Source organism: Excalfactoria chinensis, chromosome 11 (assembly GCF_039878825.1).
Source record: "Excalfactoria chinensis isolate bCotChi1 chromosome 11, bCotChi1.hap2, whole genome shotgun sequence".
NCBI classification, from domain to species: domain Eukaryota; kingdom Metazoa; phylum Chordata; class Aves; order Galliformes; family Phasianidae; genus Excalfactoria; species Excalfactoria chinensis.
In genome coordinates, this window is record NC_092835.1 from 911,925 (window position 1) to 935,482 (window position 23,558).

The window sequence follows — 23,558 nt, forward strand, 5'->3', positions numbered from 1 at the left end:
ATGATTTTTTTCATATCTAGTTTCTAAATGAAATCACAGAATGGTAGCTAGGTTACATGCTACAGATGGGCCAAGCCAAAAGACCTCTGGAGGTGGCCTATTGCAGGCTCACATGTCTGCAATCAGACCAACAGGTTAACAGCAAAGAGCTCGAAAGGCCATGGCTCCCAAAAGGTACTTCAATAAACACTTTACTAAGAGGTAATGCTTTCTAACAGAAACAACTTTCTTAAGAATAAAACAAATGTAGTTTTCAGACTAAGCTGCTGATGCATTTCTTGCTTCACTGTTCCAAGTAGTTTTGTGTGCAGAGTATGAACTAGTTTGCCTGCTGGTGAAACAGCTCGAGCTTCCAGGAACTCTGCAATGTGAGACTCTTCCAAACAGAAACTTTTCACTGACGGGTGCTAAAGGGTAACTGGGAAAGGAATTAAAAGGGAATTCAGACAAACAAAGGCCTATTAAGAAAGCCCACATAAATGAACACTAAATCACCATAGCAACAGGAGTATATGAATGGATTCTTTTCTTATGAAACTTTACTGCACTTCTATATTACTGAAGAGGACAGAGTGAAGTGTTGGAGATGCTTGCAATGCTGTTGAACTGGTCTTTAAAGACAAGTGCATTTTACTACCCTGTAAACAGCATAAATTTTTAAGGCCTGCAAGGAAAACAAACTTTTTTTTTTTCTTTTTTTTTCTTTTTTTCTTTTTTTTTTTTTGTGGACCCAACAAACTGGTTTGTATTGAGAACGGCACCGCTGCTTTCCTAAACTGGAATTACTAAGGAAACGTATTAGAGGAAAGGACAATACAGAAAGACATAATGATGAGCCATCAGCAGCAGCAATTGAACAGGTACAGAATTTTGCTGTCCTACTTTTGCATTTTCAACTTCCTGGCTATCTGTATGCAGCTCATCTAACTGTAGCCTAATAGAACATGCATCAGAGATGAGGTATCATTGCCTTGATGTGAAATTTCCTGCCTCTTGTAATGTTGTGATGCCAGTAGGTGTCTTTGTACTCTCAGGAAGAGGCACAGTACAGTTTTAAAGCCATTACAGTAAAGAGATTGCAAAGTAAAAATTCCAGTCCTTATCTGAACTGAACCGGCTCCCATCTACTTAAGTACCTTAAAAAGATCTTTCATATCACCTAATACTAAACAGCCTACCTTTACAGTTGGAAAACCTTGTTGTGTCCGGTCTTTCACTGAGCCTCGGCTGCCTTCAGTCAGATAACGAGCCCTGTGCTGGGTTTCTGGCTGCACCACTATCTTCAGCTCCTTCCCCTCACTTTTGGTTGGATACTGACCACACAACATCGGGGTCTTCTTCCCTCCAGTTCCTTTCTGGCTCTCCGACGCTCTGAGAAGTCAAAGCAGACCCATTAAAAAGATGTTAAAAGCAGCTCCCCAGTAAAAATAAAATCACAGAAGAGCTATAAGGGGAAGATGTGTATATTAATGGATTCATAGTTGAGAGATTTCTCCTTCTGACAGAGAAGGAGACCTGCAGGATGAAGAGGAATGGTGATTCCCTGCCTCTTCCATCCAGTGCAAATAGGAACTGCTTATTCAGAGAGTAAACATAAAGGAAGGGAAAAGCAATTAGCATCAAACTATATTAACAGACAGAAGGCTTATAACCTGCTGTTTTCATAGTGCTTGATACAGCCCATTATTACTGGAATAAGCCATTATATTTCTGTTAAAAATATACATAGGTACACACACACACTGAATGGATTTAAGGTTAAAATGATACTTCAAATAGGAAAACAGCCTCATGCCTGTCTCCTCCCGACCTTGCATCTCCATGCAGACTCAAATACTAATTTCTGTTAAAACACATTGATAAATTTATGTTTAAAACAAATTAGTTGTAGTAAAAGGTTCCAACATAATGGCACAAATTTTAAAGCTGCGGTGTAAGCAAAAGAGTGTTCCTTTGCTGGTGTGCACGTTAAGATGTACCGTATTTGCTGTGATCAGTTCCATAATTAAAACTGGAATGAAGAAGCCCTCCAAAGCATAACTTTTGGGGATCAATTCTTAGTTGGCTTTAAAGCAAAAGGAAAGGAAACTCTTGATTTTACAGAGAGCAGGTTTTTCTAATGATCATGAAGTCCAGTTAACCCATCTAACATTAACAAATTTAAATGTGCCAGAGCAAATGGGACAGGCAGGAAAATACATCATTTTTTTCTTTAAACTACTAAAAAGGCATTTTTAAGTGCTACTCAATCTGAAGAAAGCAGCTTTAAGTCACAAACCAAAATCTTGTTTTAGTGAGCGACATACAGAAGTAACTCATCAAGGACTTCTTTTCTGAAGGAGCAGGGTGAGAGAAACACCTTTTCTTCAACAATACTGAGAGCTTTGCTGCTGCCTGCACCCACTGTTTAATTCTGCCATGGACCTGATGCCAAAGCAGCCTGTAGTGCTCTCTTCCCGGATGCCAGGTGACCTACACTAACCAACGTCACAGCTTTCCTGCAGCTGCTGCACCATGGAACAGCACAAGGCCTCACCATGTGCCAACGTTCCTGAGGCACTGAGCACAGCTCCTGTGTCTGCAGGGACTCTGTCCCCTGAGCCCCCCGCAGCCCCCTGGCTGCCACGCTCCAACTTCCACCAAACCTTCCAGAGGTCTGCAGTGCAAGTCACAAAGGGCTGTGGTGCACCTCGGGGAGCTGCTGGGAGGTTTGTGCTGGGCCTGAACCTCGCTTTTTCTGTTCCTGAAGGTTAACTGTGGAAGAGGCGAGGTCCCAGACCTACTGCTCCTCCTTCCTCAGCTGTCCTGACCCCATCAGGCCTGTGCCAGCAGCTAACAGCAGCCAGCCACAGCTGGCAGGATGGAGGCCCACATGGCAGCATCCTGCTGCCCTGTGCCCTGAATACAGCCAGAGGCAAGTCAGACGGGCTGTTAGGAAAATGCTGTGTAAAAAGAGGCCTTGCTTTAGGAACATAAAAGGGGCAAGTTGTCTTCAATGTAGTGTATACAAATCCTGTGATACACTGTACACTGCAGGTAATACCACTATGCTCTTTGCTTAGATAAATAGTAATTGAATTCAAGCTTTGTTAGATTATCGTTTATCTGTACTTCCTGTCAGGACATTACTCCAACAGAGCAGCCATTAAAAGGAATACATTTAGTAACTTTCACTCAGTGTCTTTTTTCTTATTCAGAACTTTAAATTACACAGCTGAAGTTCAGTTCCCACAGGGGATGTGAAACGGAACGCTGAGCAAGGCCAGCTGCAGGGCACACGGCGGCGCTAAGCGAGGCGCTGCCTTCACCTCCGCGTGGGCTCACTTCGCTGCAGGAAATGCAGCACACGAGCTGCTTACGCTGACCTTGTTGCTCTTCACAATTCCAGCTAAATAAATTAACGCAGAAGACTACATAGAGAATTTTGAAGGGAAGAGTCAGAGAGGCAGCCGTTAAAGTGAAATTCACTTCTGATACCAAAAATACCAGGTTTTATCAGTGTGACATTGACTCATTGGCCTCTCTGGCACATCGCTATGTTTTCCTGAGAGCACTTTGCTCTTAAAACCAAGTTACCTTCATTGTCAACATACTAACATTTCACACCTTGCAGCGCTTACGTGGAGAGATGCTGCCTAACGATTACTTGGAAAGTCTTCCCTTAAGAAGAGGATTACTTTCAGTAAGATTAGATGAACATGGAAGTGATTTTTCAGACTTTGCCAGAATTTCTCAGAGCTCTTACTTGTCAGATTGCCAGGATATATCATTTTATCATTTACACATCCTTTTAATTTAGTCATAACACTAGTAGCCATGCATATACAAGTAGTAAAAATAATATTTCACACACACACACCTTTATTTATTAGCTTAATTGTTACCAGACAATGTCTCCTCAAAGCTAGCACTTCTTTTCTAAAATACAAATGGCAAAACCCATGATTCTATTAAAACAGATTTCAGGAGTTAACGTTTGTCTGGTCCTGCACTTGCATCATGGTTGTTCCAAGTGAAGACCTGAAAGTGAAAGCGAGACCAAGCATGACTGAAATCTGAGAATCTTTGCTCTAAATCACTTTTAACTTATCTATTTTCAAAAGGCTTTCAGAAATTCTAAGAGTTTCCATAGGAATAAATTCTTTTTTCTACCTCTGAAAGACAACCAGCAGTCTCTTTTGAGACAAACTCTATTTCCACTTCACCAATCACCAAACGTTCTTTCCTGGCTTTTTTCTTCAAGCCCAATGTAAATGAGCTCCTTGGGCTGAACCCCAACAGGACAGAAAGTTTTACAAGCTGTGCGGCCACTTCTGTGACCTACGTCTGTAACACTGAAACTGCATATTCTAACTACAGAATTAACTTCTTCCATATCATAGCTATCTCTTATTGTATAGCTATCTCTTATTGCAAAGCCCTTGTTTAAAAGGCCAGTTCTGTTATGTAAGATTTTTGCTTCAGTTTAATCTAGCCTAAATGAGGCACTATAGATACATGCTTATCCAACCCCTTGTTCACAGGATACTGATGCAAGTATTGAAATGCTCATTGGTTAGCCCCTAATATTCTAGGGAATACCATACTCTTGTAATGCTTCCGACTGAAATCTCATATCCTGTTCCCAAGTTTACCACATCTCCTCTTTCTGCCACAAATCACAGTTTTTGCCTCCTGATAAGAGTTTCTTCCCTTTGTTATTGAGTGAATGACCTCCTTTGTGCTTGCTGGCAGCAGCTTCCTTGATCCAAGTAACCACGCTAATTTGCTTCCTAGGTTCTAGCAAGACTTAACGGTTCACTTCATCATAATTTTTAGCTGCCAAAATAATAGATGCTGAGCAACATGAGACAAGCTTAAAGCATTTGTCATAAGGAGACACCGAAGTGATCTCCATACAGCTGTTGCTGTCAAAGGTTTGAGAGCAGCAGGTGACGGTACCAGCTCCTGGTAACCAGCTAGCTCTGTATTTCCCAATGATGTACCTAGTGTAGGAAGAAGCAGCAGCACACTCTGGAGAGTTTCTCAGACTCACTTTCTGAGTCTTTCACAGTGAAATTTTAAGTATGGAACTGCAGTGACCCTGGGAATACAGACTCCAGGCTCTTTCCCCTTGGAATATGAGAAGTTCATAATCTTTCCCACCACTCATACTTTAATATTCACCATTACTGTGATGAACATTAGAACATACTGCAAGCACATACGTAAGAACAGAAACAAAATAAAGAACTCTCCCCCAAAAAACAACAAAAGAAAATAACCAAATCTATCCACTTGACCATCTTAGGAGTACTACAAAAGCCACAAGATAAAATATATATATATGTATATATATATAATCAACACACTAAGCTGATGGATATTTTGTCTTTAAGCAACTACTGAAATGCATTTAATGAACAGTGTGAAGTGGGAGAGATGAGAGACCACCACCCAGGCGTGCCCACATACAGACACACGCATGCACACAACCCAGAAGCACAGAGAGAAACAGGATTAGAGATTTATTTCTGAAAAATCAAATACAGAAGTGAATTCACAAGTAAAAACAAAATTTAGTTCACCATAGAATCCTGACATTTTTATTAAAAAGGCTACGTTAATTTAAATGATGAGAAGCTTTAACAAGCCATTAACTTCTACTCCCATCACTCTCTCTATTTGAAAATAGAGAAAGGGACAAACAAGAAGGTAAAGCTCATAGGCTGAAATCCTCACATAAAATACTGCAGAAGCAGCAAGGTTTGGGGTGTGTCCAGTCCACTTCTGCCTTTGTTTTTACATACAATAACATTTTCACTGTCATTTTATAAATGGGATTGTGCAAACTTTTAGGAATCTTGAGTAAACAAAAATACAGATGAGTGCATCAGTGCTCTTCCAATTGTTGTGACAAACTTTAGCTTTACCTTTATTTAAAGATTGTTAATCTTTAATGTTTAAACAGCTAAAGTCTAATGAGACTTCATCATGGGCTAGGACGCCAAAGGGAATGGCAGAGAAGGGAAGGAATTTATGTGAGAACCTGAGCAGGAGGTTGACGGGAAGGGAGTTTTATTAGTTTGGTTTTACATATGGTGATAGAACTTTAAAAAAAAAAAGCAGATACCAACCCATTTCCTGCTTTTGAGTTGCCTTTGCTGTCCGTGCTGAGCTGAGAAAGGACATAGTGAGGCGCTTTGGCACTGTCGGCATCAAATATATCCATGTTGGACTCTTCACAATCTCGGCGTTTGATCCCTGGCCTCTGCTTTGGATTTCGTTTGCGTGATTTACGTGGCACCTCAGTGTTATCATTGTAGGAACTGGTACTCATGTTACTGAAGTTGGAGGGTGAATCCTCCATCCACATACTGCAGCTCTGTTCTGATTCCAATCCACACCCCTCATCCTGGCAGGACATCCGACTGTTGTCCAGCAAGTCCTCAGGTGGTGGCGAGATGTACAGCACTGTGTGTCTCTTCGGCGTTGACTGCTGCTGCTGGACCGTGTTACTGGTTAACTGCTTTTCACTTACCCCTCGGTTACTTACCCCCACGGCTGAGGAGCAGCTCTCCACTTGCATAGCCTTGCTGTCGGTGACTGAGGTAGAGTAAATGGTAGGACTGGAAGAGGTGGTAAAGGAGCTGCAAGCACCGCCCATGGAGGAAGAGGAAGGAGCTGAAGAAGCATCTGCGGTGTACAATTCAGAAGTAAATACAAGACACATGGTTCTGTGTGTGTGCTGGCTATAGCAGTCCCATTGAAGTAAGTGATTTATGAACAGATTTCTTTCCCCCGACAAATATTTGGAATTTGGTATGTTTTGGACTGTCAGTGCTCAAAGCAGTAAAGCCTAGCCAATACGGTACTTTGGACATGCCCAAATAAGACTTAATGCGTTGCGCCGTGGCCAACTATTTTAAAACTTAAAGTTAATTCAGAAAAATGGCTGCAAGTAAACAGAGCCTTCATTGCCTCAGCTGGACTAATTATTTGTGTATAAGCCATTTCATCTAAAATAATGGAAGCCCCAATGCAAAATGCTTATAATCCACATTCAATGCCAATTAAACCATTTATCATTGGAGTTTATTTTTTGAAAAAGACGGGACTGTGCTTAGCCACAAAATATTAAAATAAGTTTCTAACCTATGAAGCAGAGAACTACAGGTCATTTTTAATGCAGACACTCCCTGCTTCAGAGGCAAATCCTGGAATAAAAATATGAGAAAATAAATGAGAAAAGAGCTGCTGATTATTCCATCATAAATGAGAAATAAAATATAAAATCAACTGAGTTGGTAGGCAAAATGGAACTGGTATCAGTCACTATGACATAGCTGTTCATTTTACAGGTTCAAAGCAGGGATGAGAGATCTGGACTGGTGAATATTGACACAAGGCCATGTGAAGTTTCTGTAGTCTCCAATTCCGCATTACACTTCATTCAGACTTCATTAGCTGAGTCCCCTAAGCGCACAGAGGCGGCTTGGGAGAGTCCTCTAACAAATCCACATTAAGCAGGGCATTTTAAGCAGCGTGATGGCAACTCCTCCAGATGCCCCATAGATGAAGCTGTTGTACAAATGCAAAGGGCAGCAAATTGATTAGAACAGAACCCTGAAGGTGTCTGGAGAGCAGCACAAGCATTTCCACTGAAGAATGTCAATAGCCAAATCAGCTGAAAATGGAGGCTGGCAGGTTTGAGAGAAGGCAGCAGGAAGGACACGGCTATTTATTTCAATCAGCCGTAGCTCACTGAGGAATAACTGGATTTTATATCCAGATTTTAAGTTCCTAGGGAGGAGATGCAGTTTTCTTTATTTCTGCCCTGCTAACTACACCTCACACTATAAATATGAGCTTTAGAAAGAATCTAATTTGGCAATCGATCGTCCATAACAGATATAGGTAATAAGACAATGTGTTTGATCAGTTGAAGTTATGATGAGGTTATGGTGAGAAACGTTATACTTTATTTTTTTTTAAATCCGAATTATCACTGAAAACTGTCAAGCCTAAAAGGCTTAGAGGTAGCTGAACTATTTTATCCAGTGTCAAACATTTAAGAGTAGTATGAAGGTATATTCGGCTATAATATATATTTAATTAGCAGCAGAAGTCAGAAAACCCTCCTGTAAAGCAGTCTACAGCTTTTCTGTACTAAATAAAATGGGAAGCAAATCAAAGGCATTTCACATTGGAGTCGAGTGAAATGCAGTGGCCGCTACAGAACACCAAAAATCAGTTCCGCTTTTATTCACACAGGGAGTCCCTTCCCTGAACCTCCCAGAGAACCAGGAGCAGATGAATGATACCAGTTCCATTTTCCAGTTTGTTCTTTGGCAAATACAGTGGCTGAAATTGGAAGATTCAGTCACTTTGAAGTGCATTCCAATTTAAAGGCAAATTTATCCTTTCTATATCATGCATTAATGCAATGCTTTTTTCAAAAACATTGATAGGATTGGCAAGAACTATTAAATCCAGATATTAATTTCAGTGACAATATTTAGAAGCTGATTTGCAGCCACTTTGAGTTGAGGTTGTTGCTATTTGCGATGCTTCCTTTGTTTTGTTAAAATAGTTAGTTTCTGTTCATCGTTTATGCACACAAAGAAACAGGAATACGTGGGGTGTTTGCAAGGAGAACACGTGGAGCGCAGCACAGCGATGCTGGGCTGGGCTGCTGAACAGCAGCATCTCCCGTTTAACAAAAATCGCTTCTGCTCTTTTTAAATGGATGAAGCTGAGCATCGCGTACGTCACGATGCATGCAGTGTATGCAGATCTCATGCTTTCCTGTCGGTGACAAAGACTGTGACAAATGCTCTTGGAAATACAGTTTGATTTTCAGGCGGTGCTGTGCGGAGCCAGGAGTTGGCCTCAATGTTCCCCGTGGGTCCCTTCCAGCTCGGGATGTTCTATGGTTCCATGAATTAAATAATTACGTGCATTGAACCTGGCAGCAGGGCTCTAGGATCGAAGGACTTCTCCTCTACAGGGAGCTTAATATCAAGGATCATCTTTTTACAAGTGCAACATGTTGCACTGCACTGCGCCTGTGCATCCACTGCCTCAATATAAATCCTGTCCAGAAATGAAAGTTGAATTTTTCCTTCTGTTTCTTTGAGAATTTTAAGTCCCTAAACAAAATACTTCTCAATGTGAAGCTAAGCCAGATGCTAACATTTACATTATTTTTGGATGCAGCAGTTAGAAACATTTAAGCTACTCCAGTTATTTCTGCCAAGTTCCCAAGCACAGTTTCTTCTCCATCTTTTGTTCCTAACATTAAAAAACATGTATATGTATGAACATACGGGTTTTGCCTCCAGGAGGGAAAGAAAGAAGCAAGAACTGTCCTTTACACATTGGTTATTTTCTCCTCCACGTGTCAGAGACAACCCGATAAAATGAAATTACGGAAACATCAGCATTGAGATGAAAAAAAATGGCAAGAAAACCTCTGTCGTCAGCCATCCATATTCTCAAATGAATGCTACTACCATCCAGAAACATGCAAGTGTAAAAGCATGTACAGGCCAGCGCTGTCCCTGTTATAGCAGCTAAAATATGTAAGAAAGGATGACAAATACCGAAGCCAATTAAACAAGCTGGCTATGATGAATATCCAAAATGTAACATACATTTAGGGGGATGAATTAATAACTCTTCTATGAACATTTTAAGTTAAGCAAATACTGACAATTGAATACAGCTTGTATTTTCTCATAGGCAGGCCTTTAGCCAACCCATTTTCCTTTGATCCAGTAAACAAATAAATGGGATCAACCAAATGAGAATCCACAGAAGTTACTACAACAAACAAAACACTGCATCTTTCACGTGGCTCCCTCTGTTACATCAGCCCATTCCAAAGCCTGTGACTTTGTGTGTGTATCTGACACCCAAAGGGGGTCTCTTGGTTGAATATGCTACATTCAAAAACGCAGTTTTTCCTACAGTTCTTGGTCATTCGGTCTCGACTGGCACTGCTTGGTAAGGTGTGAATGGTTTGCACTTCCAGTTCTTGCGGAAGGAAGTTTTCCCCAGTATGCAAAGAATAAACAAAATATAACCATCAGGCACTCAGTCTGACGGGTATACCTGGTCAGCGGTCGCTCAGGTGACAGTGGAAACAAACACGCCTTGCCCAGTTCAAGCATTTCTTTTATTTGAGGTTTACTTTCCTTGGACACATTGGGAAATGCTTACAGGTGGCTCTTTCACTTGCAGTTTAACAGTGCTTGCAATGACAAACATGTAGTTTCAGCGAGCATGCACAGTTGGAAATTTAAGGCTGAGCGTAATATTTTAACACATTTTCAAAATGCAAATTGCTTTCAGAGCAACAACATGGGATAGAAGCCAAGTGCATGTTATGGCAAGTATGCAGCCACAGTACCATAAATGAAACATGCACCAGCTTCACAAGGCTTTGTCTTGAATTAATAAAGTGTGAGAGAGAACTACTGCCACGTTAGAGCAGCCTCAATCACTGCCGGAACTGAACCTCCTGAAGCTACTGATCACCATCTCTATGCCACCTAAGGCAGCTGAAATCAGTAATCCAGAATTTGTCTTACATGAGTGTTTTTCCCTCAGATAGGTCAAGTGACATCAAACAGTTCAATGTAAGGAACTTCTGGTCCTGTTTTGGACAGCATAATTTGTACACCAATCAATAACTCTGACACAGGTAAATGAAAGAAAGGAATCAAGAACTAATAAACTGCTAAGTGCCAGAGCTCAGAATGCAAATAAAGATAACCCTGCACTACTCCTAGAAAGACTACATCTCAAAGCAACTTGAGCTGCTGTCATTTTGCATTTGCTTTCCAGAAAGCCTAAAATAGGGGCTGGCTGGTCCCAAAGAGTTACCTGACTTTCAGGAAGCGAACAAAGTCATATTCACAACCAAGAGACTGAATAATTCAAGTTCTGTCTGAAAACAAAGAGCAGGCAATGAAAGAACGGATGCAACACGCATGTGGCACAAATGCATGCTGCTAAAAATCACAGGCTTGTTAAATATCAGAGAGTAAGGGAACACGTAGCAAAGAGCATCCCCATGAGCAGATCAGCACAGTCTTTTCCGTAACAAGCTATTGTAAAAGAAAATGTATTACCTCCTGAATTGCCAGCTAAGGCAATGCAAATATTTCTATATTTTATTATCTTGTGAAGTCAAACAAGGCATTCAGCCTTTAAAAAAATGTCTGAAAGGGAGAAAAAAAAACAAAAACCGATCACTTCTTGGCATTGCGGGGCCTTGTCTTTGGATAAAACTCACATGGAGCCAGAAGTCAACCCTGAAATCCGTGTTCAGCCCCATCCATGGAGAGCATTCAGTACAAGGGTTACCAAACCTTGCAGAGCGAAGTGTCTTAATGACACCTTTTCCTTCCATCATGGCTAGAGAGCAAAGCAAATCGTTTCTCAGCCTGGAAAGTTCCAAAGGAGATATTTTTGGTTTTACAAGTTTCTCTGCCACCTGTATGTGAACAGTCAGGACTAGCAAAGAGCCATTAAAGGACTCACCTTTTCCTAGCCTGCATCCCATGTGATCCACTATTGTATTTCAGGAAACAATTGAGCACAGAAATGAAAACTCATCACATAGAATAAGGTTAGAGTCATTTATAAGTTTAATGTGCAAAGTATACCCCTTTATTAAACTTGTTACTTTATCTAACATGTCATGTTTTTATAAGACTTGTTTATTTGTAGAACTACTGAACTCTGGAGAACAATTTCAGTCCAAAAACAAGGATACTACGTGCAAAATTTCCAGCATCAACCCTTGTGTTGCCAAAGGCTTTCAGGTGAAAAACAGAACTTGCAAAGTGGCTGCAAACCTGCTTTCAATACCTCACATGCCAAACCTGGGTTTCTACTTTTCTTGTTCTTGTATTACTGATGTAAAGTCAACAACTTTTCCAAAGAGTTTAGTTTCAAATCAGTATTAACCCACTATTTAGAAACAAAACAAACAAAAGGGGAAAAAAGGAAAAAAAATAAAAACAAAAAAGGAAAAAACAAGAAAAGGAAAGGAAGAAAAGAGACTTATGAAGAAGTCTGAAAACAAGACCGACCTATACCCTGGGTGAGATTGGATGGGTTAAGTGTCTCTGGCACTATTTGTCTTCACTATTGACAGACACTGTCACACAACCCACCACTCGATGCCTGTCTCTGAATGGCGAAGCTAGAATGCAAGTTAAGTGTATTAATAGAGAAAAAAAAAACTAGCATCCCAGCAAATATAATAAAGCAATCCAATTCACCAGTTATTTAAAAAAAAACACTCAGATTCAAGATAAGTAGGTTAATTTAATTTACGTTAAGCCCAACAGTGTAAATTCCCCTTACATTCACATGCTGAACCAAGCAGTGCATTATACTTTGGGTAAATACATCAATCAATCAGCTTTTATTATCAGTGACATCCACCATTACGTTAACACTCCAGTTTGGACATCCCAGCAGCACTGTTGTTAGTGGCTCGGGCCCAGCTCAGCTCCTGCCAGGCAAGGCAGAACTCCAGGCCCTCAGCTGCTCTCCAAGCTCCCCTCAACTCCCTGCGCCCTAAGACAGGGCCTGCGCAGCACATCATGGGTCCCAAAAAGGGCATCTCAAGATAAGAATCTGCCTCTTTAGTTCTGTAGGTCCACAGTTGTATTTTTCCCTAACAAATTAGGAACTCCTCTTGGCCTTCAGGAAGTCTTCTCTTACAGTAAGCACCTGAATTGGAGTACACTGAGGATGTTCTCTTTTTACCCTTCTCTGACTTGGTTTTCCTTTACTGATTAAGAAACAAGCAATCCTTAAGCCTCTTTTGATGTAAGAACAAGACCCATTTGATGCAAGAATTTGTCATCAAAAATCTCTCAGAACAGTAAAAGCAGTTCGTGTCTGACTGAGCAGCTCTGGAAAAGAGGCATTTGTTGGTTATGTAAGACTCAGGAAGACCGAAAATAAAGCAAATTTAGAAAAAAAGATCTAGAAGAAGTCTCTATGATCCTTTACATGCAATTATCAGAGAGCTCTGCTCCACGCAGCATGGCAGACGTGCTCAGTGCACAAACCAACCCACAGAACTACAGTGCTGTCACTGAAGTCAGAGAGCACAGCCAGCTGGCTTTTAAAAGACTTAAGACTCTTTTCCTTTGGCATCTCCTGGGCACAGATGCTCGCAGCAGTCTGCCCAGAGGGGCCCACAGCTAACAGGGCCCAGCTCAAAGCCTCTGCTGCCAAACAGAGCGGCCTGTGCTGCTCTACTACCCACAGCAAAGATGTGTTTGTAGAGCATCTGCTTTGGTTTCATCCCACAAGAAAGAAGTGCTTGCCACAGCCGAAAGAAGCACAGTGCAGACAGACATCCCCGAAGACATCCTCCTGGGGGCTACAGGAAGGCACCTCAGCTGGGAGCGGGTGGGAAGAGGAAGGGAAAAGCCTACAAAGAAATGGAAGTTTTTACAGACATTGGAGATCAACTACAAAGAAGCAGCTTTCTTTTTCTGATAGTTTGTTTACAATGTGTAGTCATAAGCCCAGTAGTGGCACCGATCTCCCCTTTGAAATTTCTGGTAAATATCCCTGTATCAACAGGAAAAACCGACTACTGACACCAGGAAGGATGACAATGTGAGAAAATATTTTCAATAAGAATGAAAATTAAGAAGCTCAACAAACTACTCAAAAATAAAACAAATCTTCATTTTGAAGCATTAGAATCTTCAGCTTAGAAATGATGCAAAAAGCCTTATCTTTGGAGGGGAAAATGACCCATATCCTTAGCACTCAGTGTCCGCCTGCAGGGAATCCAAATATTTTTTATCTATTTTGCTACAGAAATGTCTGAGAAGCAAAGCTTTATTTTCATAACTAAAATGACCAGAAATGCTTAGAGCAAGATAACAGCTCTTTGATCCAAAAAGCTGAATTACTGCTGTTGGGGACAAGTAGTCTACTACCTTTACTTAACAAGGAGTATAAAATTGATAAGGAAAGGTAAAATTTCAGCATTCAGAAAATGTATCTCTAGGATATAAGCATAAGAAACATGGGAGGCAGAAAAGTTCAATATGTAACAGATTAACTGTATCTAAACACAAAGATACCAAAGAGTTCAGTACACACATCTCAATGGCAAAAAAAAATCTGCTGCTCTTTTCTTACACCACCAGCTCCACTCTTTGGGAGGAATTCAGTTTCGGGAACTGGAAGCTGTCGCAGTGAACACAATGCAGGAAAGAAAATACTATCCTGAGGAGCAATGCAAAAATACAGAAGGATATATTTGCCTCTGTGGTAAATGGAGAGCAGTGTAAGAGATCATCAAGTAGCTGAAGAAGCTCCTTCCAAACTCCATTACTGCAAGAAGGAAAAGATGGTAAGAAGATGGAACAGTTTTCTTTACTGGGGCTGTGAAGGTTTGAACATTCCTGTCTCTGAAAATAAAGGATGAACATGCAATGCTTGCTTAAAGTGCATGGCTGAAAATACTTGTGAATCAACCCCAAAAGACAAGAACAAGGAACTGACCCACTAATGAGAAAAGACACCTTTGAGGAAGGACTTAAATTAGCAGTTGATATTTTAAGCACTGAAGTACTTTCTCAGTACATCTTGACCAACAGGAAAAAACTGGTCAACCCTTGTAAGCAACCAAAAAGAATCAAGCATCCCTCCGTACAACTGGAGCCTAATACTGTGCAGAAGGCATTGGTAAAGCTTCAGCCATACGTCTCATACGAGACGTCTCCAGGCACAGCTTACAGCAGCATCTCTTGGCACGACACCTTCATGTATTTTAAGAGTCTGTACGATGATTCATATTTAATGTGTTTGTGGTACTCCAATACCAGGCAAAATCCTATGTCCTGAACAAAGACACTTGTGACACAAATAACAAGCACAGAGAATGCTTTTCTAGGGGTAAAAATCAGACCCCTTCCCTCCTTTCTGCTTTCCTGAGGTCCAACAGAATTAGAAGCTTGAGATAGCAGCTAAGGTTGTGAACATAGCAGCTCAAAATCCTAGAGTTCTATTAAATTATACTTGCCTGATCATTATTGAGAGAGTGGGTAATAGCACTTTGTCTAGATTAACGAGCATCAGATACACATTTATTAACAAGTTAATGAATCCAATCAGCAACATTCCATTTTAGTACTTGTAAAGCTGTTCTGTAAATGGCAAGACAAATTTCAAAATGGAAGAACTAGAAGTCTGTCCCCGAAAGGTCATCACAGCTAAAACCATCCTGCTCCTCCAAAGAAACCCACTTATTAACTGCAGCAATAGAGCTACCTCGATTGCAATGATATTTTTAACAACACTTTTTAACAAAGTCCTCCAGAAGAGTGCCTGACAGAAAAGCCTCAAGCAAGTTGAGTTTCAGCCACATCCTATCTTGCTGTGTTTTGGGAAGCAGAGAACAAACTTTATTGCCTACTACAGAAGTAGTAAAAAACTCTCATCCCGTAGGACCACACCTGACAGCACAATCCTCTCATTATCACAAGCACATCTGCAATAGACTTCTACAGTGTGCTAGCAGAACTTATTAAAAGAAGGATTGATTTGAAAAGAGATAAATGAGAATAACCTACAGTGCTATGGAGACTAACTAGCATTTCTCTGCCACTTCCGAAAAACTGCAGAGTTTTAGAACGAGCGAAAGCTGACAAAAAACAACAACAAAAAGAGACACTAAACAGGGAAAGATTTCAGAACAAGCAGGTCTATGCCACAAGCCAAAGACATTTCTCCTCCTCATCCTATCATCTGTACAGTGGCAACCCCCTGAAGATGCTATTATGGACATGAAATACACAAACAAACAAATAGCCAATTGTGCTGTTTAACAGTAAATTTTAAACTTACGCTTTCCTGTACAAACTGACACACGTATAAAGCCCTGGCTCATTTCCCTCTTCTTTCCTGTTAAGAAATTAAAGCCTAGCTAGACTTCCCTTTATAACAAGAGGCAGGGCTTGGTAATGCCACAGTAATTCAAAGACACCATAGCAATCCTAAAGCAATTAGTGAAAACAGCAAGACCCGATATACCTTTGTATCTAGAAACATGGCACACCTGTGGCAAGAGTAGAGCTGAAATGCTTGTGATCTGTTCTCCATAGAAAGAAGTTTGGCTGCAGAAGGAACACACAGGTAACCCCACTGAAAAGCAAAAGCACTCCTGGGATTCTGAAAGGCAACTGAACTCTGGGCAGAGCACCTGCTCCAAGGAAGTCACAGACCCCAGCACCACCTCAGAAGTACTGAGCTCAAGGCAGCTTGGAATAGGAACCAAACCCCATGGAGTGGGGACTGACTCAGCTGTCACTGTGGAAACCGTAAGCTCCCTTCTCTTACTCCTTCCTTCACCTACAACTTTGGTACACGTGCTTCCTATGCTCCTAAAATTTGTCCCCAGCTTCAAAGAGAAATGAGACTTGGCATCAGACTTGCAGGGACTCCCAAGCACCACTCCATCCATGAGGCGTATGGAGCGTTTCCTCCCTTCCTCCTGACAGGAGAAGGAGCAGGGACTGTCCTTTCAGCATGGTGCTGTGCCTATACTTTGGATCATAGTCTACAGCCCTGCCTTCCAAGTAAACAGTTATCTAAGATGCACTTATCGACGACGTGGTGGAGGACAGAAAACCCATTAACACCTTAAAAATATCTGGTAACACTCAGTGGCCAGAATTCCAGGGCTGAGTGTGCATGGAGGCCTTTAAAGGCAGCAGCTGCACCGCTTTGGGCAGGGGCTTATCTCTGCTCACATGTGCACACAGCACAAGTGGCTGTGGAATTATCCTGGTCATCACAATCGTATGTTTATAAAAGGGCAAGATTCAATTGTTCTTGTCCTCACTGTGGTGGAAATTGACATAACCAATGAAAACAAAACCAGTCTTTGCTCTGTTTTCTTAATTTTTTTTCCCAACAACTAGGAGAACTGTAGTTTCTGTACGTGGTACTTCCGATCCAAAGCTTAATGGCACTCAGATACTTAACTGTCTCATCACAACACTAATGGAAGGCCTCCAGAGCCACAGCTCAGTAAACAGTTTAAACTATCACAAAGTGACAGCCACTTTTTCTCAGTGCTCCTTTCTCCTCATCCTACTCCTCCCCTTGTGCCACCAAAGGCATTGTGCAGGCCCAGCTCTTGGCTGAAGCAGGTCCTTCAGCAGAGCGCTGTGCAGCACTCGGATGGAAACCTCTTCTTTTGGCAGTGGGATCAGTTTAAAGTCTTTGTGAAACTTCTATACCACTGACACTGAGAAGTGTTCTTAATTGAATGAGTAAATGTCCTCCTTTCAGCGTTTGCAAATAAATCTCCACATTATTCTTTGCAGTTTTTCATTGAAGAAAACCTTGCTGCAGTTTAACCCCAAGATAGCTAACACATTCTTGGTTTTTTTAGAGGAGCTGGACTAGCTGTTAGCAGACACTAAATACCTGGAGGAAACAGACATTTAGTTCTATTCACCTCGAGTGTTTAAGATTTCAGTTAGATACAGAATTAATGAGCGCTTCGTGTCTGTCTGTGGATTTAGAGTGTAACAGGGCTTGTGGGTTTTTTGTTCTTCAAGATCTGTGTTGCTACAGGATTTGGTCACTGCTATATCTTTGAACAAAACTGGTCATAAAGTACTTTGATTTTGAGAAACATATGCCCAAATTGTTTTTGAATAACTGATACAAAAATATCAAATTAGTAACTAATAAAAACATTTTTTCTTCAACGCAATTACTGAAGTTCCACTGTGCACAGTTAAATCCACAGGTTCTCTCTGAAGAAGTCTGGCAAAACATGACAGGTGAGCAGTGCTGTAAAGTTTTTCCAACAAGTCTACAATCACTTTAATTTCTCATCAGGATTCCTGTGTCATGCAAATGTGGGAAACGTTATCATATAAATATTGAATGCATATGAACCCATAGAGGGAAAAAAAAAAAAAGACTAATGCAGCTATCAGAACTCTCACCTTATATACACACTTTTTTCCTCAAGTAACTTAAGGCCAAATAGGAAATTGAAACATGACTTGGTTATGAATATGGGGATCAAATTATGAAAAAACCAAACAATCCCCATCCGATGATGAAACACGTTTTGTTTTTCCCCTTTTTCCTCATTGCACGGATGTTCAGTAATCTACAGAGGTCACAGACGAGAATTCAAGATGCACACCAGCACTAACCTCACAAATGAGAACTTTGCCCTTAAATCCTGACCTTATATTTAATGAAGACCAATGACAGAGTCTTTAGACTGCAGTCTAAACTGTGACTGGGAGTAAGCTAGAGAAGAGAAAGATAAAGAGGTCATACCTCATTTTTATGTGCTGACAGTTAGCAAAAAGATCAACTTATCAGTTTTTAAACTGTGCTGTCCTGACTGCTAGTTCCCATTCTCATGTAGTTGAGAATTTTATAATACATTACACTAGAGAGCTATGAGGGAATGGAGTTTAAATACTAAGCTTCCTCCTCAGGCCTCTGAAAAGAAAACAGGACCTTTCTTCCGCCCTATAGAGGGATCTGAGATCTCCCATGGCCCAAAACAACCTCCATTCTATTTTTTTAATCCTTGCCAGAATTCCTAGTTCTACAGGTGGTCGGCATTCTGACTCAGCTTCAAGCAGGTATGTATACCTCTAACAACAGAGTGCATTCCGGGAGTTGAGAGGGCTGTTCTGAGTAATCACAGAATAGGAAAATAGAAAACATTTCCTATAGATAAATTGTATGTGAAATACAACAACTGTTGACATAGCATACTTGATCATTTGGGTCACCTAGTTTATGTTGGGTTATAGCCCCTAAATTTTCACAAAACTTCTCCACAAGCCTTTTACAACCAAAACTTTGCCAGCACTGTTCATGTTGGCCAGAACGTTACAGGCCTTAACAAAGCAACAGAATAAATGAGAATGCTTACCAGCAGCGACTACAGCTGGAGGAGGCGAACCTGCCTCGCCACCACTTGTTTGGCTCATGGATGCTACAGATGTTTCTCTGGAAGGTGGTAACTGCAGCTCCTTTGGGAGAAGGTCATAGACAGATTCTGTTGGACAAAGAAAAGGACAAAGTTTTAATTAAAAATGCATTCCTGATCAGCAGGAGAGAAGAAAATGTGTTTGTATAAGAGATATGAGCATCGACTCAACATTTTCAGACCCTTCCTAAAAAGTTACATTAAGCACACGGAGATCTTAACCTCGCAGAATGAAGTTCTTTCAGAAAACAAACCAACCACGGGAACACGAAGATACACATTCTCGAGTCCAAAACAAGATACAAATTTGTTCCAACAAAGAAAGAATTCATGAACTTCCACTGAAGCTGTAGCTGCTTAGAACAGAACTTGTTTAGCGCTCTGTAGAGATGACAGCATATACCAAGAAATGCATAAGCATTGAAGGCAAACATGCACTCAGTGCAAACTGTGCAAATGACTTTCAAAGAAACAGAGACTAATTTAGTATCATCATCTCCAGAATATCCTACAAGGTCTTCCCAGGTAACAAGTGTCAGTTCTTGTTATCTAAGATTCTTACTTCCATTTATCTGCAGCATTTTTCTTGCCTCAAACTTCTCAGTAAACTGCTGTAGATACTGCAAAGAAAGCAAATTCCACCAAGAACTCTACTAGTGACATTGCAGCGCACCCAGCACTCTCTGATCTGCAGGAATACCACCTCAGCACCCGCACACAACTGCATGTACACCTTCCCAGGAGGACACAAAGAATGCACCCAGTGTAGAGACAGATGGATCTCTTTACATTCCCTGGCTTGCAAAGGGAGCACGAGTGACGCTGAGGCTCCGTGCTCCTGTTTCCCAACCTGTCTGAGCGGGGCAGATGGGCAAATCCCAGGCAGAGCAGCCAGGAGCTGATTACTGCTGTGAGCAGCTGCTGGCACCCAGCTTCTGAATTTGCAGTATAAGGCATCAAAACTTATGAGGAAGGGTCATTACACCTTCAAATCCGCTTGCATACAGGAAGGAGTTAGTGAGAGACCCTGGTACCACACTTACAACCGACATCAGGGCTTTTCACCCTCTGTTCTCCTTCTCAAGCTGCAAGGTCAGTCCTGATGCACAGAAGCAAAGTTCCAGCAGAGGACAGACATGCCTTCACACCTTTTAAAATCCAGCTGGTGTAGTTCAAGCTCCCAATGCTACCTCGCACTCTGCAGGCACAAAAAGGCAGCCAGCAGTGCATATTTGTAGGAGGTGGTTGGTTGTCATGCCACATTCTGAGAAAGCTTCCGTGAACCACAAATCCCAAGCAGTTTTCAGAAAAAAGATGTTTACTTATTTCCATGTTGAATGCCTCCTATAAGCTTGGCCAGTGTCACAGCTGTCAGTGCATCCAAAAACATCTCCAAATAAAACGTGGCATTTGGAAGCCATGGGATGTGTACGAGTCTATTTTCTGCTGAGCCACAGATTGTCTTCAAGAGGAATATTCTGACCCAAAGGCTGAGGTTGCTGCCCCAGCAACAGAGGCCCCAAGGCAGCTACAGACACTCAGCCACCCCTGGTGCACAGCGCCAGCCCCAACACTGGGACAGAGGCCCTGCAACAGGGGACCAGCACCAGCCCCATAGTCAGAGGCTGCCGGGTACATTTTTATCTGTATGCAGAATACACGCATACATTTTCACTCCTCACTGTTGCCTCTCAAGGAGGATTTCTTGAGAGGACCGTTCATCATTACAATTCCAACATGACTCACAAGATATTGGTGTTAGCTACAAAGCCTCGTTCCAGCTAAGTAATTAGGTGGGATCGAGCTTTCATCTTTTTTAAAACATGTATTTTTAATTCTCAAAAGTGACAAAAGCATGTCAAATCTGCTGCTCTAAAGGGATGCTCGGAGCCAACAGCCCCAAAGCAGTTTCTCAGGGAACAGATAATTTTAGCACAAATATGACCCGCAACAAGCACAAATACAATCTCTGTGAATAATTCTAACAATACGATAAAGAGAGCACAGGGAGGAAAAGCAAGCATTCAAACTGAAGCACATTCCCAAAGATCACAAGACCATTAAGAGCAAACCTTTAATTTCATGCTTCATTGCTGAAAGACCAAGCGACTCAAAACGGCCTCAGCCGCGGCAGCCAGCTGCCATCCCCACACACCTGGACACGAGTCCAACAGCACATCTAAGCTAAGGGGAATCTCCTGGACTTTCCTCAGAACAGGTCCAGCTTTGTGAGCTAACACCCAGCCCCCGTCAGCAGGGTTACTAAGAACTGTCCCTGCAGAACTTCCCTTGGGAATCTGAAACAGTTTGGGGACCTTTACGGAAACTTGCCACATCAAACCTGCTCCGAACACATCAGACTTCAAATGAAACTTTGTGTTTTCACCTAAACACAGGCCAGTGTTTATATACGCTGCACTATAAATAGCATTAAAGCAGAAACTGACAAATGCCAGAAAGATTAGACTTGCTGCAAGGAAACCGATTCTTCCCGAGGGATGCAGCTTCTCCCCACGCTCACTGCCATACTATCCCCTTCTCCCCATGCTCACTGCCATACTATCCCCTTCTCCCCATGCTCACTGCCATACTTCAACAGCTCAGACTCCTTCCTCTCCTGATCAGCTCGATGCCACTGCTGTGTTTGGTTTTCCGTTGGTTGCCTTTTTGGTAGTGGAGTGGGGCTGATTGTTTGTTTTTTAACACGCAGATACTCCTTCTGTGAGAATTTTGCATTTATTCACATGGAAAACATCAAGAAGAAGCAGTTATTACCTAAATGCAGTATTGCGTTTGAAAGCAAAAACAGTTTTAAAAAAATTAACACAAAAAATACGTAACTAGAATTCCTGTTTGCAGCAGGCGCTGTGCTGAATGAAGGAGCCAGGCTGCACTCAGTTGGCAGCACCAGCACCTCCAAATTTACTGCTGGTTTAAAACCCCCTTGAAGAATGCACCCGTTGATCTCGAGTTTCTGTTCTTCTCTAGCAGCAGCTCCTCTGATGCCCAGCATTCACCATGAATACAGTTTCTTTTTTCCAGACAGGAAAAGAGGAACCTGCATTTCAGGACTGTTATTACTGTGAAGCATAAACAAGACGGACACACCAGCCCAGCCCAGCAGCAGCCCTGAGCTGCTCACATCCATCCCCACACAGCCACGCTGCCAGCTCTCCCACCGCACCCTCAGCAACCTCCTGGATCCCACAGCACCCCTCTGAATACCTCCCTGGACCCACCAGGTGAGCCCCGGCTTCACAAATTCTATTACCAAAATCAAGGACACATAGGGACAGGCAGATTTACACCAAGTACTTTAAGTGTCAAGTTTCTTCACCCGCCCTTTATCCAATTATCCCAGCACTGTAATCTCTCCACAATCAGCTGCCTCTAACTTTGATGTTGCTGCCAATTATATTGCCACCTCAGAAAACTGCACTTCACGTGGCCGTCCTGCCAGAACAGCCCAGATCCTGAGCTCATATCCAACACTGCAAGATTTCAGATCCTCTGCAAGCACACGGCTAGAGGTGGCCTAAGCCCCTCAGAACTGAACGTTCCTCCTCTAGCATTGGATATGTCCCACAGAAAGCTCACTGGTGTGCTCACCTCTCAGAGAGGCAGGACAACTCCCCTTTTGGGCAACCCCCCATTGTCAGAAGAGAAACCACTGCCAGGCAAAAGCTCCCTTATTAAACAATACGAGCCTAATGCTGACATGGGGACAGATGCTCCTGCTTCAAGTAGATGGAAGGTGGGAAGAGGAAAGCAGCAGTTTCCTCAACACAGCTCATGAAAGGAGTGGAAAACAATCAGTGCAGCTATAGCTCAGCAAGCCCAACACACCCAGAGCCAGCATTGCCTCACATGCAGCACTTGCAAGCCTTCTCTTTAGCTACTCACATGGAAAGAGCCTTGAATGACTCCTCAGTTACATCCCATAGAAGTTTCAGCTACGCAGATGAAGAGTTTTGATCCCAGCAATTCAGTGCCTCGCTGGCTCACACAGTGCCAGAACCGGTTCATGACACTGCAGGAGGATTCATCTTCTCCCCAAGCTCTGTGAGGAGGCTCCTCAGGTACAGCTGAACCACCACAAGTCCCTGAGCACAGCCAGGCCATCCACAAAACCCTCAGGCCCCAAAGTAACAGCAGTGCCCTGTGCGCAGAGCAGCCGTGCAGGAAAGCACAGGGTCAGTGCCAGTGCACTGGGGCAGGTAGGGCATCCCCATGGGCTTTTTGCCTTTAAGGGTATGTACTGGAAATCTCTCACCACTTCCTCTGCCTCCTGAACAACAAAGACAATCCTTGTGTGTAATAAGCTCTCCTCACCAAATGGCTGTCCATCTCCACCAATACAGTTCTCCTCAACATGGTTTAATACCCACACAGATTTGGCTGCTTCTCCCAGCGCCACTTCCTTGCTGTAGCACATGACAGTCACACCAGAGATTAGACAAACCTTGGTGCACTCCTCATATCAGCTGGCAGCATACTAGCAGAAATCTCTTCGAATGAGGTACTCCGAGCTGATCAAAAAACAAGCAAG

The 23,558-nt window shown here is 42.2% G+C and overlaps 1 protein-coding gene across 5 annotated transcripts in view; it reads right to left on the bottom strand.

Moving 5' to 3' along the window:
* The window catches only part of NFAT5 (nuclear factor of activated T cells 5), a 51,878-nt gene that overhangs the window by 16,455 nt on the left and 11,865 nt on the right, over positions 1-23,558 (bottom strand). For 2 of the 5 annotated variants that reach the window (XM_072346102.1, XM_072346101.1), the window contains exons 2-4: positions 18,953-19,078; positions 6,117-6,675; positions 1,179-1,371 (exon numbers count right to left, since the gene is read on the bottom strand). In XM_072346102.1, the coding sequence (XP_072202203.1) occupies positions 1,179-1,371; positions 6,117-6,675; positions 18,953-19,078 (878 nt within the window). Of the gene's footprint in view, positions 1-1,178; positions 1,372-6,116; positions 6,676-7,134; positions 7,197-18,952; positions 19,079-23,558 lie in introns of those variants that run through there. The other 3 variants (XM_072346104.1, XM_072346103.1, XM_072346106.1) reach the window with 3 other exon arrangements.